Source organism: Colius striatus, chromosome 4 (assembly GCF_028858725.1).
Source record: "Colius striatus isolate bColStr4 chromosome 4, bColStr4.1.hap1, whole genome shotgun sequence".
In the NCBI taxonomy this organism is placed as follows: domain Eukaryota; kingdom Metazoa; phylum Chordata; class Aves; order Coliiformes; family Coliidae; genus Colius; species Colius striatus.
The window spans coordinates 73,739,727-73,760,126 of NC_084762.1; the positions used below are offsets into that span (position 1 = coordinate 73,739,727).

Consider the following 20,400-nt stretch of genomic DNA (forward strand, 5'->3'; position numbering starts at 1 on the left):
TAAGTCAGCAATTGATTAAGATTGCATCAGTAGCAATTACCACATAGTCACTCAATCCTTCTGAAATGTATTTTTAATTCACCATAAAGAAAATTACCCAGCCTTTAAATCCTAAGTGTTTTGTAAGCATCAACTTCTTAAACCAGAAATGAAAAAGAGAGCATAAAGCAGAGTAGTTTTATAAAAGATATTTATTTCATAACTTTATTCTGTTCTTTTTTACATATGTCACTACTTAAAGTGTTTTTAAGAATTTTTCAAAGTCACATATAGAAGCTTTGGCAATCTCTGTACAAAACACCTCATCGGGCAAGGATACGAGCTGGTCCAGAGAGATGTACCTGGGTTGTGCTGGATCATACTGAGCTCTTCCCAAAAATTTAAGAAACATGTGTCTCTCTTTGATTCGTAATAGTTTTGAGTTGAAAACCTAAGAAAAAAAAAGAAAGGGAAGAATCTTTTAGGTTATCTAAATTTTAGACTCTGATGAATCTAAAATAAGAGCATGTTTTAGACAAACTGAAGCTCTAGAAAAAAAACAAATAATTTGTGTTTTGTGTAAATGAGAAGATGCAAAGTAGGTTACTTTATATATTAATGACTTACATTCTAAATAAATGCTTAAATGCAATACTCTGATGTACACACAAGGGAAATCAGGGAGTGACACAGCTCTCAAGCATGTTTTTTGTTCATATATGATAACTGAATTACTCTTGTGTAATCATAGAGAAGAAAGTGAAGAGGAGGTGTTCAGAAACGGGGAGCAAGAATACCTAAGCATTTCCCCTATACAATAACCAGTATTTATTTATCCAGATGGATTCAGGAGAGCATTATTATAAGGAAGAACTTACCAGGTGACCACATTGGTCACGTGTGTAATAGAAATGAGTGAACGGTGTAACGGAGTGAACTGCAGAGTGGAAACAAAAAGGTGAGTGGCTGTGCCCCCTATCCTAGCGCAGCCAAAAGGCACAGTGTGGCAGTTCCAAACAAACACTTCTCTTCTGCAGCACAGCAACACCTACCTTGGAAGATATTTGTCATAAAATGAATTCCAGACAGTGAAAGGTGAGAACAATGGTAAGGGAAACATGAAAGACATTAGTGAAACATGTAAAGACAGAAGTGAGGAAGACAAGAGATGCACAGGTAAGAAGCCTTAAAAGCAGAGATGTAACTGCCCTTCAGTGCAATACAACTGAAGAGAGAGATACTGCTTTAGAGACAACAATGGTGGCAATGAAAGTGAGCAGAGTTTTTACTAAAAAGTAGATGCTACACTACTGCAGGAAAGATTTCCTGAGGATGCAAACTAATTTGGACTAGGACAGAGAGCAAAACTACTGTTCTGCCTCTGCTGGCCTTGAATTTTAAGAGGGAGTCAGTAGACAAGGGAAAAAAAAAAAACCCTTAACCACTATTTGACAGAAAGGATGATGATGACAGCAGCTGTAACATCACAGAAGAGATGGAAGGGTTGGAAGAGACCTCGAAAGATCATCTAGTCCAACACTCCCTACAAGAGCAAGACCTCCTAGAGTAGGTCACACAGGAACTCATCCAGATGGGTTGTGAATGTCTCCAGAGAAGCTGACTCCACAACCCACCTGGGCAGCCTGTTCCAGTGCTCCGTCACCCTCACAGTGAAGAAGTTTTTCCTTGTGTTTCTTTGGAACGTCTTATGTTCCAGCTTGTACCCACTGCCCCTTGTCCTATCGTTAGACATTGTTGAGAAGAGCCTGGCTTCATCCTCCAGACATCAGGGAAGATATGACAAAGATATGCCGTACACCTCATTTTCAGAATTTCTGTCATTCAGGAATAATAGATGGAGACAAGACTGCATTTATGAATGCACAAGTTAACAGGCAGACCACATACAGCCTGAATTGCACTAACTATATCCTGGAACTCAAGAGTTTTTAAGCATGGAAAGGAAGAACAGGGAAGAGAGAGGGTGACTGTGCCCAGAACAAGGAACAGAATAAACTCTCCACTCATCTTTCCAAACACAGAGAAGAGAAATGGCAAGGTGAATGAAGTCAACAATAAGACACTTGAGAAGGAAGTTAGCAAGACCCACATCGCTTACAGGTCAAGGAGGGCAAAAGAAACACACGGATTTGAGTTACATCCTTGTTAAGTAAAGACATATTAAATAGCAAGATAAGTAATCAAAATCCTGGGGAGTAGTTTTATTTCCCCATATGATTTTGTCTTTTTAGCCAGTCAGACAGTTAGATTCCCTATCAGACTTGCTTTAGGAAGAAAATTAATGGAGTTCAGGCACTGTAATTAATGCTTTCGTTTCTACTTTGCAAGAAGCTAGTGTGACTGAATATCAGCATTGGATGAAATAACTAATGCTTTTAATTTGTGAGGAAATAACACTAATGAGGAGACAGAAAAAACTACAGTACTCATCAAGAAACTAATCTATTTTCACTCGTGATTTTTTTAGGTATTGCTGTAGGAACAGGAAGATCACTGAGAATCTGATTGCCTAATGGACAGAACTTCTCTTACCTTTAAATGATATTTTCAGATTCTAGAGTCTACAAAATGTATTTTTTAACAATACAAATCCAAAAGAAATGCTTTTGTATATGTGTTATTTAATTAACAGGTGTGCCATATGATGTCTTCCCATGTGTCTCTCCAGGTAAGGTATCAGGACAAAGTATACCTAAGCAGGCAGTAATCTCTCTTGTATGAATCCAGAAGAGATGAGTATGATTAATTCTGTTGAAAACTGAAACACTGACAAGACTAAGGGCAGTGGGTGTGATGGTGTAACATGTGCCAGGGGGAGAAGGGCACTTCGACACTGGAATCCCCAATTGCTAATAAAAGTTACCCCCATCAGAGTAAAAGCCACAGACTAGCTGAAGAACTCAAGCGTGTCCTGGATACAGCAAAGCTCCACCTTCAACATCAAACTAATAAAGCAAAAAGCACCTACAGTTTATTCCCAGACTGACAGCTCACCTGAGGAAAGTGAGTAAGCATGCGGTGGGGAATGCCCATCACATTGTGTAAGTAGTCAAATGTCTGTTTGAGTCTCTTTTTACTTGCAGTTAGAATCTTGGGGGTTTTAAACACAATCTGTTGAACTTCATGAAGTTGAAATCCAAGTTCAATCTGACAAACCTGAAAAAGAGCAAAATTTCATTTCCAAAAGTCAGCTATAGCAAACTTATTTTAACGTGCCACTGAAACTCATGCAAAATTCTTCTGCCCTTTGTCACAGAGCAACAAAAGTGCAACCCAAAATAATATCTGCCATTCCAGTTCTCAAGTCAGACCATACAAATTGTTTATCATTCTGGATTAAAGTGTAATTTGTTTATTGACTACCCCTGTAATATAAAGATGACTTCTGTGAATGCTATATATTTTTCAGCTTGTCTGAAATATGAACAAAAAGCTGTGTCTCAGTATGCATGGCAGTTATAAGCATAAAAATCCTCCCCTAAAGAGTCTTTTATCAGTTTCAATACAAAGCTGTATCGTTGTGGAGCTGTTGAACTCTCTAAAACACTGCAATCCAATAGCTAGCAACTACTTTTATTAATGTGTTACTTCTTTTACTAATGTGTTCAAGTTATACTTTTATGTTAGGGAGTATAATTTCAATCCTGTAGTCTTCAACTGTTAAACTGTTAAGTCTTCAACTGAAGTCTGCTGAACCTGAAAGAGATATGCAATAGAACCTGTAGCATATGCAGTGTGTTCATTTTATGTTGCAGTTGGTTCATGTCTAAAGTAAGATGTCTTTTTCAGAGACTGACATGACTTCAATTGTGGTTTCCCCAAAGGAAAACAAAACACATTTTTTCAATAAAGTCATGAGCACTCCTCCCAGTGTACAAGAATGGCAGGCAGTTCATTGAGATGTTGAGAAAGGAATTCAGCATATGAAAGTGTCTGGTAACTCAGCCATTTCTTCTATCTCCCAGTGACATTTACAAGCAGCTTGTTTCAGTCATGAAGTGGGTGTGCTTGCCAGTCAACATAACCAGACTTTCAAATCTAGCTCAGGTAGTATGTCAGCTGGCAAAAAGGTGGTGCTTTTTGGTTTTTGAGTTTGATGTGCCAAGGCTGTTTTCCAAAACTGCCTGGTAAATACAAGGGGAAGGGCTTAGAACCTGAGTTTTGAAGCTACCTTAGGATTTCCAGACCCTTACGGGGAATAGTTTCTAAAGGTGACTACAATCAGGTCTTTCAACTCCTGGTTCTTCCTTATCTGCTTTAGAAATATATGTATACCACAATAAATACTAATCAACTAAAACAGCATCCAAGTATGGAGAGATGTGTTTGCACTTCAGTGGCATCTTCCCTGGATCTGAGTTGGCAGGGGTAATTTACTGAATTGAGACGCAACTGAGAGCAAGGCTTGATGTTAAACTAGAGATGTACAGCTGCCCCTGCTGCAGAGGTAACTGTGGCAAAAATCTTGAGCTTTTATTTTCTACTCTGTAAAATGGAACAGCTCTCTCTTGACATGAATGGTGAGCTCAAGTATAAGTTGCTTTGACTGCACTCAGCTTAACAGTAAACATTTAACATTCAGTAACTCTCTAGACCACCATATGCCAATACCCTTAATGTGTAAGCCCAGCAATAATCAACATACTCCGAATGATTCCCACAGCAGGCAGTGGTAATGCGAGCTGTCCACTTTTACCCTATCAGTGAATCACTAATGGTGCTTGATGGAACCTTCAGAGGATGGAATAAGCCATCTTTAGGCTCATTTAGTCTATGTTTCCTATCTTTGGACAATCAATATCAGCTGCAACAGTTGTTTCTAAATAATAGCCAACTCAGGAGGGATACCACCACAGATCACTTCTGAACTGCTGGTATTTCACTCTTAGTACTGCCTGCCCACCACCAACTTAGCAAATACAGATCTCAACCCAGATTCTGAATCTGAGGTGTCCAGACACCTGAAAGGCTGGAGCTTCTAAGTATTAGTAGATTTTAATAGCAAATAGACCTAAAAATCCTTCCTCTCCATCTCTAAAACATGTTATAAATAAGGATGCTACACTATACACTTTTTGGTAGATAGCTAGCATAGTTGCAGAGAAGTGAGGATCTTAAAAACACATTCATTATAATCCCTAGCCTTCGGAAACAATGTTCATTAAAAAGAGAGCACTATTAATTGGAACAGTCTGCTACTTTCCGGTCTCCTCCCTTACCACACACATTTCAGATTGCAAGATTCTCAGTGTTTAATAGTTTCAGAGCAATGAGTCTGTCTGAAAATTCTATATTTTAATTCACAGTTATGCATTATAGGATAATGGGATTTCTCAAATTGTTACACTGCATCATGCTGTTTGGCCTAGATGGCTTTACAGCACAATAATTAAACCAATACACAGTTACATTTTCAAAAGGGAAAGGATTCCCTGTGGGTTTGAAGTTATTTACTCAATGGTTGTTAATAGCGACCATCTGCTATCAGACAATAGGTGTCAAATGTACATTTTGGCAGGCTAGCTACCTGCCAAGAGGAAAATAATCAACTGCACATTTCTTGCTCTTAAATTCTCATGGACAATCCAAGTTAGCAAAAAAACATAATAATTAAGGGAAAAAAAAAAAATGGAGCAGGCTATATTTTTCACTCATTGTAAAGAAAAGGCTAATAATTTGTGTCATCAGATAGCAAGTTTTAGCAGGAAGGGACCCAGATGAAGTTTCTAACCTACATCAGGGTTGAAGAGAGAATGAGATACTTCTCCACATTCACTGTAAGCCTGTAAGCTATAGAGGAAAAGGAATTAAAAAACCCCTCAGTTATTTTATACCTCCACTAAAAGTATTAATTGAGTTATTTTTGTGCAGGATTCTCCTCCAGGAATTTTATCTTCTGACAACACAAACTATGTGGCTACACAATACATTCTAATATTTACTAATAAGCTCACCTCAAGATTTTCTTTTACAGGTTCTAATTTGCCAGTCAGTAGCCTTGGAAGACGAATTACCAGATCCTTTGTCTACAATTGGAGAAAATACACAAAAATGACTGAAAAATTGTTTGTGAATACATCTGTGAAAGAAAGATACAGCTCTCATAGAAACTTCTCCCCCACCACCCCCGAGTCAGAAGAGAGATGCACTGTCATTGTGTATCATTTTATCTCTACCAAAGATGTGTTTGTATCAAGCAGCAATATATTGAGATGCAAGAAGTTACTGAAGCATGTTTGTACGGAAAACAAAAATTAACATAGCTGTTGTAAAACAGAGAAGAAGAGGGAATAAAATCATGCCCCAGAAGTACAAAGCATGCTCAAGTACCCATGCTCAGTGAAGTTGTTTGTTCCCACTTTAAAAAAAAGTAAACATAACACCATCTGATCGAGGCTATAAAAGGATTTTTCAGCGGCAGTGCAATTTCTCTACCTCAGGGTCTGGTTAGACCATAGTGCTAGTGGGAATACAAGAAATTACTCCACATACCCTAAGCCATGTGATTACTTGTAATCCGCTCTGAGTACAGGGCAACGACAAAACCCTTTCCCAGAGAGATCATGGCAAGGCCAGGAAGAGGCACTGTGACAACTGTGATTGTTCAGCTGATAGAAGTCAAAAGAAGAACACCAGATTCCACTCGGAACTCGACTTTTACAGCAATTCTCAGCTACTTCAGCAAACACTGCCCACTTATTCCAGGAAAGTCCAGCTACTGCCTCTCTGAAGATCCCAAAGCACAGCTAAGCATGTAAAGTGATAAGCACTTACAAACAAAAACAGGGGCTATTCTTGTTAAGCTGGGCATATGATTTGGCATTTAGTTTTACATGATATTCACATATTAGACTATTTTTCACCAGTTTAAGTAGGTTACAGTATCTTGAAGAGAGACAATTAGGTTTTCTAGAAGTTAAAAAAAAGCTGCTTGCTGTTTCAGCAACAGATTCTGTCCTCTGATGCAGATAATAAAACTGGACATACACATACTTGTCTGACAATAACTTGCAGTTCGTCTTCAAGAACTTTACTTCAGGACCTTTAAAGTTAGATGTGCCTGTTACCCCTATAGACAGTTAAAATCATGTTATCCTCCTGCAACCCTCTGTGTTACAATCAGTAATGTCACTAATGTTTGCAGATAACCTCCAAGCACATGAAGTACTCATGTTGCAAGGCCTTACAGTTGTCACTGATAAAGTACCTACAGACTTTGGTGTATAGACTTTACCTTTTTTACACTGAGGCCAAGTTCGTTTTTGAAGAAACCCAGCCTGTTATCCAGTCTTTCCACTGAAAACAACAGCAAATATGGAGCTCTTGAGACCATCTGAGCAATTTCTGCTTCACCAAATTTTTTTGATTTTAGGTAAGCTACTCTGGGAAGAGAACAAAAACAAAATAAAATCCAGTGATGAAAATTTTATTGCCTCCATTTATTCAGTACTTGCTTAAATTCCTCAGTGATATCTTATAAACGGACAGATGTTCTAGCATTAACATGCAGCCCTGCCAAAAATAATTAGGGAGAAATCTGCAGTTATCATAAAAGCAAAATACCATACCTTCCAATTAATTAGAAGTAAAATAAACCTCAGAGCATAATGTCAATACTGAAGACAGATTTTAATTCCTTCCAGCTGTACTTAAGCAGATAACTGTGTTAACCTACGTTTAACTACCAGCCTGTCTCCTAAATTGCAAACACATTAATAGATCATCACAGAGAATGGACAAGAAGATATATACAGCCTTTTGCTATTTTAATGAATTCCATTTCTACTGCTGAAAGAACAGAGTACTATACCTCATACATCCCTGTTTTGCCAATAACATTGAAGCAGAAATATTACACAACAATGCTATCTGTAGAGACACTGCCCAAAAAGACATTTCTAAACCAGTTGAAGTTACTTTTGTTACAATAGGTTCCTACTTTCAGTCACCGATCCAAGGATTTAGTTACAAAACATCTGGTTGTCAGAAAGGAGAAGGAGCTGACTAAAGTTTTTATGTTTAACAGAGCTTGTTTGCTTTCTTTCCAATTCAAAACGTCTTCCAAACTTTGTTGAATTCAGTGAAAGTGAAATCCTACTTCAAGTAATACCTTCAGTAGATTATTGCCATAGCTCTCAGAAAAAGAAATAGGGGGGAAATATAGCACACAAAATAGACATGATTAGCCCATGTACCACCATTCACAAAAAAAATAAACTACAATTTGAAGAGGTCTCCTTTGGTTATAGATGAGCATATACAGAAATACCTACTGTCAGGTGAACTTAAAGCATACAAGAACTGATTTTATCTGGCAGTAATCAAGATACAAAATAGATTGCAGAATATTCTGCAGAAGCAGATATTCAGCAAAAGACATGTTGTGTGTTAAATCATGTCTTGGAAGTATCTTCTAGTCACTACAACCTTCCTGTGTTCCACAAGCCCTCACAAATGGTGTCACTGCAAACCAAAACCCTCTAGATCTAAGATCTAAGAACAAGCTCTAGAGTACCAGTTCCTAACTGAGCAAGCGTCACAGCATAGAAGGTAGCAGCCTAGGCTCCAGACAACACTGATTGAACTGGCTGCAGGAACCTCAGAGACAGGAAGAGATTAGGAGGGGGAGAAATGCAGAACATAATGAACAACCGTCTTGTCAAAATTCATAACATCGTATTTTGAATGCTGCAGCTTGGCTACACTGTGCTTCAGTTTTTCAAGAGCACAACTGCCAAGCATCCTAGAAATGTAGCTAAATGAGCTGACGAAAAAGAAAATCTTTTGGTTGTCCTGACTCTCCTTCACTTGCTTTCTGTTAACAGGTTGTCACGAGTTTGTGTGGAGCTGCTTTTTGCTTGGTAACAGGGACAGGAAGCTGCAGTGTGGGTCCCAGTACAAAGTTCTCAAAATATCCCCAGCTCTGAGGTGAGCCCACCTTCAGCCCAGTCAGGCAAATCTGGCACCTCTGCCATCACTATCTAAGGAGGGAATTCTGAGCAGAAAGAGGAGGTGCAGGAGTGGTACAAGATAGAAGTGATCATGTGGACACCACAGTCAGAGAAGGAGGAAGGAAGGAGAAGCACCAGACAGGAGAATCCCTTGTAAACCATGGAGGGCAATGGCAGGACTGAGAGCCACCAGCAGCTCCGGGTGAATGTGCCCGGATGGGCAGGAGACTATGTGAGGGGGTGGCCACGGCTCAGACCGTGCTGGAGAGCCTGAGCGTTGCAAAGCAGACCCACATGAGAGGCAGAGAGGAGCTGCAGCCTTTGGGATGAACACACATCAGAGCAGCCTGTGCAGGGCTGCCTGGCTTGTGAGGTACCCTGTGCTGGAGCAGGGAGAAGCAGAGAGGAGCCCATCTGTCCTGAGGAGAGACAAATGGTGGGCGCCATCAGAACAGGACTGATTGAAACCCCTATTCCCTGACACACTGTGCAATTCAGGGCGGGGGGAGATAAAGACACTTAGATTAGGGCTCTGAGCCCAGGAAAAGGGTAGGGGGGAAGGTGGTCTTAAAGGACTGGTTGTGCTTTTCCATCATTGTGCCACTCTGTGTTGTTCTCTGTTTATGTTTTTGATTGGTGATGGATTCAATTAATTTATGTTTTATTCCCCAAGTTCTGTAGTCTTGTCTTGACCATAAGTGGTGAGCGAGCCCTCCCTGTCCTTAGGGGGTTCTAAAGGCCCTTGGTGCTTATGGCTGATTGTGATCCCTTGTTCCTAGATGGGCCTAAACCTGACACAAGTCATCAAGATGCACACCTGAAACATTTCTTTGTATCTTGGAAAGGGGAAAAGCTTAAAAGAGGGATGGCAATATGGTAATAAACTGACTCTAGAAACTGGTATATTAAAGAAGTGCTATCATCCAACCTGACCAAAGTTTGAGATAAATTTGTGATTGTTGGAACCAAGGTCAGCCCTTGTTCTGCTACAAGGGTCAGCAGTTCTATACAGCATGTTAACAGTTTCACATCATCATTAACAATATCATAAAACAAAGCATCTGGTGCAGCTGCAGTACAGACACTGATTTGCAACTGTCAGAATTGTTATGAATTATGGAATGTTTTGACTTTTACAGTGTTTATCTGAAGTCAAATGCCAAATTTATTGAAATTTGTGTTTTGTTTCCTGGCAACGTGGAATCCATAGCAATAAAACATTCCAGAGTGATGTAACCAATACCATGTCCATCTGCACTGAAGTGTTTATGCAAAGGTGATACTCGGCTTTCAGAAGACAGCTATCCAAGACACATTCCCTCCATGGCCTGCCACACATCCTCCACAGCACACTTACTTTAAAGCTTGCAGGAAAGAAAATGCCAGAGATAAAAATTATGGAAAAATCAAGCTTCAGAAAATGAAAAGGAAATGGGATCACCCTATTCAGCCCTTACCTCACTAACCAGACAGTGCCACAGGACAGTCACTGAAAAGCAATTCTGACCTTACAGCAGAGTTAGAATGCTTATCATAGAAAAAAATACTCTCTTCTTAAGAGTTTAAGCAACTCTGATACCTAGACTCAAAACTACTGCTGAAAAATGACAGGTTATTTTTGGATATTGTTTCTGAAAGGCCACTTACTGAACAGATGGATGGAAATAGAGAAGAAAGAAGAAAAGGCAGGTCTATGTCAGGCAGGAGTCTGCTAATGTGCCTGTTTCCAAAAACCTGTATTTTCAGATCTCTGTCTTGGACAGCTACTACGTGCAAAAGCTGAGCAGACAGAATTTCTTTTCAGGAAAAGAAATTACAAAGTGCATGTACACACACACTAGTTGCTCTGTAAAAGAGCTGTTTAATTAACATAAGCCTGTCTGGAGTAATTTTAAGAATAAAAAGTCTGTCTTGTAGGCTGAGCAACAGTGTAGGGCCATACAAGTGTGAATACAGACACAAATTAGTTCATTGTGGTCTCCTTCTCAGTTTGATCTGGACAATAGGAAAAACCCCATAAAAATAACCAAAACCTTCTGCTGCTATTAGATGTAAATACAGAAGAGATCTGGTCTGCTTCTTTTACTGCAGAATTCACAAGGTATGGGTAGACGTATCTTCCAGAAAACTGGCTTCAAAGCATGACTGAAAAGGTTAATACTGTTCCACAAATTTAGTTAAAGCCTCAGGGACTAACAATTTGGAATCTAAACAGAAATAGGTAAAGCAAGTGGCCTAGGATGGTAAGCTGCCTGCTCTGTGGCAGAGAGACAGGGATGAGTAGTAAAATTTGTTAATGGTCAGTTTTTAGGTGGATCGGTGTCTTGACTTATGATATCACCACATGTTAATGCTGACTGATGGGAACAGTGAGCCAGGGACTGAGAGAAAAAGGAAGCTGCAGCAACACAGTTTCAGACAAGGTTAAGCCAACTGGGAAACTAGATCTTCAAGCTAAGGGCCTTAACATCCTGCTGCTATTTGGAAGGCTTACCTGGTTTCTAAAGCTTCCAGATCTTCAGCAAGGATGTATGGATTTTTGGTCAGGAATGGTCCCAGCTGATTGTCTTCTACACCCACATCCTTAAGAAACAGAAGTATTTTTCTTACATCTTTTTCAAAGTCCAAGGTCAGTAAGAGCTGACCTGCCTTTTGACGTTTCTCCACTTGGGATAAGTCAACTCCTACAACAAACAAAATTAGACATTGTTTTAACTAAACACAGACCCTACTTCCTATAAATGTTTCACAAAGGCATGTTGAAATTTATAGGACTACTCCTTTTTTGCACTGCTTTAGCGTACTTTAATTGCTCAACGCAGCAAGGTCGCACCACCTTGTGTATTGTGGAAAGATTCCAGATAAAACAAGAAGACATTTTAGATGCTTTTGCTGAGCTTATTTTTTGAGGGAAGACATTTGCAGTGAATCCTGCCTGTGAGGAATCAAGTACACTAGCACAGGCCACATGCAGAGACCTACTCTTGTTGCACAGAACTAGATGCACAGAGGAATTCCCAACTCCATTAGACAAGAAGAGGGGACAAAGGTGCAGTAAAGTGCCTTTATATACTGGTTCACACGTAACTATTTGTTCCTACATGGGGCCAGATATCCCCTCTCAAATACTTTTTCTTCAACTTCCTTCTAGTGTTCCTTGCATTTCTGGGAAACAAGGAAGTGGCCAGTAACCTGGAACTTTGCTAGCCCTTAACAGTCCAGGTGCTTTCCCATTTACCCTGTGTAACATTCTGCTGCTTTTAGTCATTGGTCACCCTTCTTATTTTCACATTTACAAGGTAACCAGTAAGATCAAAACACAAATTACAGAATCTCCAGACGTAGGCAAATCATATAAGCAAGATCATATATACCTAGGTGGACAAGCTTTGCCAGGGTTTCTGAGTGGTCAACATAATCCCGGAGCGTGGAAGAGTGGAGGGGAAGAAGTGGTTCTGCAATGATCTGTACAGCTTCTTCCTCAGAAATTTCCTCCAAAGCAGATGAAGGTGGGACGTCATCCCAGTCTAAGAAACAAATTTAGAAAACTTAAATGCGTTTTGTGAAAGACGAAGCTGCTCCCACTAGATGCTTGCTACATAGATTTCCTAAAATCCATTTCAAAATGCAAGAACACTGCAAGAGATGAATAGCCAATCTATTATTATTTGGAAATATACAAAAAACATAAACTCCCAGTTTTTGTCTCTGTTCCATCTCCTTGCCAGTGTCCATCAACTCTTGCTCAAATAGCCAAATCTGAGGGTAGTAACCAGCAAGCCTGCCTTCAGTCTGCTGCCTTGATCACTACAAACAGATCACATCATCTTCTTTCATGTGTTCACAAATGCATTCTTGCCTGATCATATCCAGATCAAAGGCTACAGCAAAGATAATTTTTCCTAACCTGGCAAGACCACTACTTTGTGCCTTTTCTGAATCTGATGCCTGAACTGCAGTTGCTGAAACTTTCAGGGTATTTCACAGCCAACTCTAACCAAGCTATCACATCTTACCCATTATCAAAGGGCTGCTGACTGCCACCACCTCTAACAGCTCAAGAAATCAAGCTCCATTTCCTACCCATTAAAGTTTCCAAGTGAATATCATTGTCCCTGTTTCCCTTTAAGTGTTCCAAGTCAGAGACCAGCGTCTTTTTTAAAAGAAATGTTTCTCTAAAATGATCTATTTTTCCATTGACACAAGCTCACAGAAGCTAGGTCAACATTACTGCTTGCAGGCTGGATGGCAGTATCTACCTCAATCAAACTGACTACTGGTCAACACCACCAATTATAAACTCTTCAGGATGAGGATTTTCTGTGCCTTGTACCTTTACACAACTTCCTAGAGATTAGAGTAACCCTCTTCCATTGAAAAAAAAAAAAAATCAAAGTCACACCAGAACTATCAAGACAAGTTCCAAAATAAGTAGGATGACCCTAATATTCCAAGACCAAACCATTAAACATCAAGGTCCATTCCAGAACCACAGATGCCTTTTTTTTTTTTGCAACTTTTAGACCTCCTATCAAAACATACCACAAGTAACCAAAAAAGAGTTGGCAATTATATTTATTACATTATATACACTGCCAACTGGGCAAAATTGTTCCACAACACACATATACACAACTGTCAGTCTGCTGGCAAATAAAAATCTGGCATGTAGATAAATTGTACCACAGGTGCAGACACATACAAACTGCATGACTTGTCAGCTCTGGTGCAACACTGTTTCCAGAACCAGCTGCACAAACACACATATCTCAGTTGCAGCTCTGAGCCACCCCAAAAATAAGCTCTGTAGGATCCAAATTGGCTGGGCTCAAAGCAGAATCTGAACATCCAAGACTTCTTGGTAATCCAGAGCAAGTTTCCTCAACAAACTAGAATTATTTTCAGAGGGTGATACTTTTTGCATCCTCACTTCGATATAAATGTAGAGAAAAGTGAGGCAATTTCCTTAGAACAACAACGCCAAAGTGACCTTGTATCTATCTCCTTTCCTCAGGAGACAGTTGTGGAAGCTTTTCTCATCAGGGCAGTCCTTAAGCAGGCTTCACACTCTGCTGCCTCCTGTTGTTCATCCTTAATCATTCAAAGGGGTGTGCTGTGCAAGGTGCTTCAGGGGCTGCTTCCTCCCACCTTGCTTAAAACCTCCAATCCAGCAACATCCCTCATTTTACACCAGCACAACTATGAGTGAAAGGCAAACACTTAGCTGCTGCAGATACTACTGCGAAAAGAAATGCCCTTTAAACAGCAGCTCCAGGCCGACATTTCTACCCAAAAACATTTTCATCTCAGCTTAAAGGTATCCTCTGTATGTTAAGAGTGACCACAGGAATTCTGTGTTAGCTATGGGACTAAAACCAAGTGAAAGTCAGGAATTTCAGATAAATGGTTTAGATAAACAGGCCAAAAAAAAAAAAAAAGAGAATCAAGTGTAAGGTATGTTGGAGATTTGGCAGAAATTCCTGAGGCCTCTTACCTTCATATAGTGTTTTTGCATCTATATTAGGTAACGTTTCTGCTTTTCCTTGTTCCTGTTTTACCGGTGAAGGCAAGTTACTTTCTGGAGACGAAAAGGATCCATCCTTGGCACTGTTAGATGGAGAACAGCTTCCTACCGAAACACATCTGTATGCCTGCAATCTCCACGGGAGAACGTCATTCCTAGAGGGCAGCAGAGCCAGAGGGGCTAGCACATGACGTGCCTGCGCGCTGCTACTGTGGCCACGCAGCCTCCGGGGAAATGCTGCAGCAGACGCCGTTTGCAGCAGGCAACGCCAGCGGGAGACTTGTCGAGCCCACAAAGCCATCTTCTATCTCAGCGCACCAGCTCATCTGCTGGGAGGGAAAGGCCCCAGCTGCAGTACAGGCGCTGCCGCACCTCGCCCACAGGGCCGGTAGCGCGGGCGCTGGTTCCCCGAGCGTTACAGCTTAAATTGCTGACTACAAAGCACCAAGGAGCTGCTTTAAAGCTGTAAACGCGGGTCAAACGGGGGAAGACAACCGAGGGGAGCCGGCTCAGAAAGCCACAGCTCGACCCTATGACAGCCGGTCCCTTAGGAGCAGGAGTGAAGCCCCGCCCGTGATACCGTTTAACTTCATTTTTGGCATTAAAAAAAAAATAAGTTTATACCCTAAGATACCACTGGGACCGAAATCCTCCCCAAGAACAGGGCCTTCCGCACTGAGCCGCCACGGGGCAGGAGGAAACCGGGCTGGGCCGGGCCGGGCCGAGCCGAGCCGCCCTCGCCGCCCCTTACGGGCCTTCCCAGGCCGGCAGCCTCGGCATGCAGCCTGCGTCAGGGCGTGCTGTTGTGCTGTGCTCCGCTCCGCACGCACGCAGCAAGCCCGGCTTGAGGAGGCTGAGCGGGTGAGCAGCCGCCCGGCGCGGGCGCGCAGCACAGCCGGCGCTTGGGACGGCCACTACCTCACCTGCCCCACGCGCTCCTCCCGCGCGCGGCCTAGCCCACGTGCGTGCCCCTCCCCAGCCACAGCGCAGGCGAAACCATTCTGAAGCAACGAGAGGGGGAGGAAAAGGCAGATACGGTTCCTTCCCAGCGCTTGCTCAAAGGGGGCGGTATGGTCCCATCCCCCTGTCGTTCCTTCTTCCCTCACCGCGTGGGCGCAGGGCGCCGCGGGAGCGGCAGGGCGAGCTCCGCCCCTCGGCGAGGCGGGCGCGGCGTTTCTCTCCTCGGCGGCGGCGCCTCAGCGGGAGGCGGCGCGGGCGGCCCGCCCGGTTCGCGCCGTGCAGGTTCCCGCTGCGCCGCCCCGCGCCGTCCCGTCCTGTTCCGGAGAAGCAGAGCTGCCCTGAGGCTAGGGGAAGGGGCGAGATGGCGTCGTGCGTGGGGAGCCGGACCCTGAGCAAGGACGACGTGAACTACCGTCTGCACTTCCGCATGATCAACGAGCAGCAGGTGGAGGATATCACGCTGGAGTTTTTCTACCGGCCGCACACCATCACCCTTCTCAGCTTCACCATCCTCAGCCTTATGGCCTTCGCCTTTACCAGGTGCGCGGCCTCCGGCGCCACCGCGGGGTTACTCCGCCCCGGGGGTGCCGGCGCTGCCGCGGCCTCGCGTACGCGGTGCCAGGGCGAAGTGGGTTCCCGGGGCGGGGGCCGGCGCCTGTCTCCTGAGGGCGAGGGCGGGCAGCATGACTCTGGCGGGCGGAGGTTTCTGCTGGAGGTGGGTTAAAAGGTGTCGGGTTGTGACTCGCTGCGTGCTCTGCAGGCAGGGGTGCTGCAGCAGCCTGGACAGCATCCTGCTCAGTATCCTGCTCAGTGGGCCCTTTGCCTTCGTAGAGCCGATATTCTCCGCAGCTGCCTTCCCAGGGAACTTGTTGATCATTTTAACGCTTGACCACAACGTGTGTTTCAAGCAGTTGCCAAAAATGGCTTTTACTAGACTGTCAAGAAGCTAAGCGAGGATATCCCCTCAGTCGGTAATTTACCAAGTGTTCTGTGGACGGGAGTGACCGTTTTGTATAATCCTTTTTGCCCAACACACTTTGTGTGTGGCCAGTTGCACGTTGGCTTAGGCCCCGGTGCTGATATGCTAGCCACATCGTTTCCGCAGCGCAGGAACATCTCTGTGGACTTAGCCACTGCAGTAATTCATGGAAATAAAGCTGGGAATGGGCACAGTCGTTTTCAGGAGCCTTATTTGTAAACAAAGGGTATAGCTGTGCAATCTGAATGGTATTTTTCTAAATTGCACGTACTTTTTATTGCCTCCTACTGAATAAGGCTGTGAAGGTGATAACATAATTCTCCTTTAGGCTAAATCGTGCAGCCTCTGGACAGTGATTCCTTAGAGATTTTGGCTGAGGAGTTGTGCATCGTGTTTTGAGCTCATTTACACTTTTGTGGTGTTGTCCATACACAATCGGAGATTTCAACAGCCTTGTTGATTAAACTTGGCATTGACAGAAAAGCATCATTACTTGTCCTTAGGCATGTGTATAATCTTCTTACTCTAAGAATCTATAACTGTAGTTTTTATCAGCTGTGAAAATAATTGTCAAGCCTGTTTTAAATTGAGAAAGGAGGATAAGTAAACATAAAGTAGTGTAGCTGGTCTGAGGTGGACCTTTACTTGTTTTAACTTGTGTATGGCCCCAAGGAGGATATTTTGATGAACACACTGAGATCTTGTTACCTAAGCTAAAGTAGAATGTCCAAAGGATCCCTCCTTAAGAGACATATTTCTGTGCTTAGGTACAGCATTTGAGACTTGATATAAATTCTCCCTTTGTCCTGTCTCCCCTTGCCCAATCACTTTTCTCACTATACAGCTAATATAGGTCAAACTTGTGAGTTACTAGGAGAGTCTCATCCAGATATAATTCTGAAAGATTAATGGAATTGTTCTCTCACCTTCGGAGAAGTAAAGGAATTTTGCCTTTAATTCTTTCAGTGGAAGATGGACTAAGCAGCAGTTTCAGACCTGTGGTGCATTCTAGGCCCAAAGAATATTATTTCACTTCTGGAATGTTTGTTTGCATTTTTCAAAAAGGATTGCTAGCTTTTTAATTCCTCCAGTTTAATTTTCTTCCCCTGTCTATCTCTACTCTGCCTCCCTTCATGTGTTTAAATGCCTGTTGACTTCTCTCTGTTTCTCCTTTTCTCAGGTTGTGGAAGCTACTCTGATTTTATTTTTTTTTTCATTCCCTTGTTCTTTCTGCTATTTCTAACTATTCCTAGACCTCCTGGCTGATACCTGAGTGCTGCCTCAAATGAGACGTGACCCAAACTATAGGTCCTCTGTGAAACTGGGGGTGTGGAAATAGTTCCCCACGTGCTTATAATAAGCATATGCTTCCAGGTCTGGTCTTTCTATTCCCGTCAGCTGATTGCAGTGATGACTGTGTGTGTGTTTCTGCCTCCTTGGCACAAGACACTAAAGACTTTCCAGTAAGGTGGGACAAGTGATTCTTTGTGTCTTCTCTGCTGTCAGTTGTTCTGTAGCAATTCTCCTCAGTTTATCAAGTATGAATGTATTGCAGAAAATCCCCTACTGTTGTTGTTAAGTAAATTTTATTTTTTCAGGAACTTCAGCATAGGCAGAGGAAATTCTGCTTCCCCTAAAGTCTTTCTAGTTTCTCCTCTGACTGTTTTATGTCAGAAATATGTGAGGGCTCAGACAAGCTTAGAAAATGCTTTTCTCCTGGGTGTACCAAGCCAGTATGTGGGTTCTGCTTTGGGATCACTGAGAGCAACTGAAACTGTCTTTCAGCTGACAGTTGAAGCTGGTCGGTGAAGGGTGAAGATGAATTTCAGGTAGCAGTAATCGGCAAGTAGTAACAATAATAATCCAAAAAAAAGAAATGTGTGTTTGATTTTTCTATGTTTAAGTGTGAAGTTGAGGCTTTTCTGGTTTTTAAAGCACATCCTTCAAGTGCTTCTGACAATGGCTGCAGATGCCTTGGTTATTTCCTGCTGAATGAGCGAGATACAGGCTCCTCTGCTTCCAGGCTGTGCCTGGGAGCAGAGGCATGGAGTGACTCTAGCTTTTCCTGTCCTCTTCCTCCCTGGAAAGAGCAATGTCTGTAGAGCAGGTGGGTGATAGAGGGGATGTTTTGTGGAGCACAGCAACAGGGCTGAGGAAGGTGACAAATGTTAGCTTTGCAGGGGTTTATTGAAGCAGGAATAACAACTACGGGGATATAGGGCTATTGTCTTTCACATCCCTTGATTAATGAAGTTGATTAAACTGGATTATTGTGCATTTAAGTTTGGGGAGTTTATTGAAGTTGTGGGGTTTTTTTTCCCCCCCACACTCTAAATTGTGTCCTAGATATTTTTTTTTCCCTCAAATGAGTATCATTTCTTTATGATGTAATAACTTACTAGTTTATATTTTTGTAGTTTACCATTGTAACGTGCTCTGGAGAAGAGCAAGAGAGAGAAAAGGCTATGCAGGTATTATGTGCTTTGGGTTGTTTTGTGTTTTGGGGGTTTTTTTTAATTCCTCAAAGAAGCCACAAAACTGAAAAATACACTAGTAAAATGGGTTTAAATTGAGAGAATTATCATCTGTCCTCCCACACAAGCATTAGAAATCTTGTTTTTGCTGCATGAATGCTTTTATTTCAAAGTCAGCATCAAAGTTCCTAAGGCTAAGTGAAGAGATGATTTAGCATATTTTCCTGATTGAAGCTTGTTGTGATCATGTCTTTCATCCAACAGTTATTTTGCTTCCCTGTTTGTTGTGGCGTTCCCCAAAATAGTTCTTCCAGGCAAACACTGTAATTCTTACTCTCACTAGCGCACAGTAATGAGTGTTGCTCTCATCTGCTTTTACCTGCCCCTAGCAAGAAGATTAGAGGTTTAACCATGTTGAAGGGTGTCTGCAAGCCAAAATGAAGTGCTTCTACTACTCACTTGGAATGAAAAGCAGTTTGATGCTGCATACAGCATTTTTGTTGACTTTTGGGGGAAGTGACACCAGTGTGACTAGGACAGCTTTCCAGAAGCTGAGTAGCAATTGATATCCTAATATGCAATGGTGAGGATAGGTGAGGTGTCACACCTTCAGCCTAGCTAATGTGACAATGAAGTGAGGTGATCAGCATATTTCACTTCTTTCTAGGCCATGCTGAACTGTACAGTGGTATGGCTCCAGTAACTGATTCTTTGCCTATGGTTAAACAGAAACATGGGTTTGCTGCCTGGGCCAGCAGAACCCGAGGCTCTGGCTGGGAAGTGTGATGAGTGGCAGAAGGCTCTTGAAATTGCCAGGGGAGGCAGAGTTAAGGTGTGGAACTTGGGATTCATAGCTGGTTTAAAGTGTCAGCCTGTGCAGCGTGGCTGCTGGCAAATGACTGGTAAATCTGGGCTGAGCTGATGTGAAAAAAAAGCTCTGAGGAATCCCTGAGGGCTGCAGAGAAACCATTCATGTTTAATGTACGTTTTCCTGCCATACAGTTAAACGCACACGGTGCTTAAAATGCCTCAGTGATGAAAGTCTGCTGTGGAGCTGTTAAAGTTCAGTTTTGAGGGGAAAGGGAAATAATTTGGTCAAGTTAGGAATATTTTATAGCTGCAGCAAATATGTAACATGAAGTGCATTTATGCTGTCACAGATTCCTTACTGAACCATCCATAAATGTGACAGATTTTCTGCCAGGAATAACTTTATCCCTCTAAGGTTTGCTGGGAATTTTTTGGTATCAGGTTGAAAATAAAATAAAAGATATATTTAAATAGATGAACCGATCTTAAGCACATGAAAGATAGCGAGATAGTAAAACTTTAATTTGAATTGTAGTGGGTGTTACATTATGAATTGTTAGCTATGCATACTGTGATAATCTGAAGTTTGTTTCTATTTGTATTACTGAAGTATTCTAGAAGCTGACTGCTGATTAGAAGACTTGAGTGGACTTGTTTTTTGTCAAGCTTGCTGCTGTACAGTCTAGTCTACCTGCTTAAAAA

The 20,400-nt window shown here is 42.1% G+C and overlaps 2 protein-coding genes across 6 annotated transcripts in view; one reads left to right on the top strand and one right to left on the bottom strand.

Moving 5' to 3' along the window:
* Positions 1-201: 201 nt before the first annotated feature.
* MTERF3 (mitochondrial transcription termination factor 3) lies at positions 202-16,035 on the bottom strand. 4 transcript variants are annotated; one of them, XM_061995031.1, is made up of 8 exons: positions 15,399-16,035; positions 14,446-14,801; positions 12,326-12,478; positions 11,446-11,635; positions 7,235-7,382; positions 5,955-6,026; positions 2,995-3,156; positions 202-430 (listed from the first exon to the last, which is right to left on the bottom strand). In XM_061995031.1, the coding sequence occupies exons 2-8, from the start codon at positions 14,774-14,776 to the stop codon at positions 236-238; spliced, it is 1,251 nt and encodes a 416-aa protein (XP_061851015.1). In that variant the 5' UTR covers positions 14,777-14,801; positions 15,399-16,035; the 3' UTR covers positions 202-235. The 4 variants fall into 4 exon arrangements, with proteins under 4 accessions (XP_061851015.1, XP_061851018.1, XP_061851016.1 ...); XM_061995034.1 differs by having other exon boundaries at positions 15,582-15,647; XM_061995032.1 differs by lacking the exon at positions 15,399-16,035 and adding an exon at positions 15,100-15,174.
* Positions 15,643-20,400, top strand: part of PTDSS1 (phosphatidylserine synthase 1) — a 34,481-nt gene continuing 29,723 nt past the window's right edge. For both annotated transcript variants that reach the window (XM_061995029.1, XM_061995030.1), the window contains exon 1: positions 15,643-15,975. In XM_061995029.1, coding sequence (XP_061851013.1) covers positions 15,797-15,975 — 179 coding nt within the window. In that variant the 5' untranslated portion in view covers positions 15,643-15,796. The remainder of the gene's footprint in view (positions 15,976-20,400) is intronic.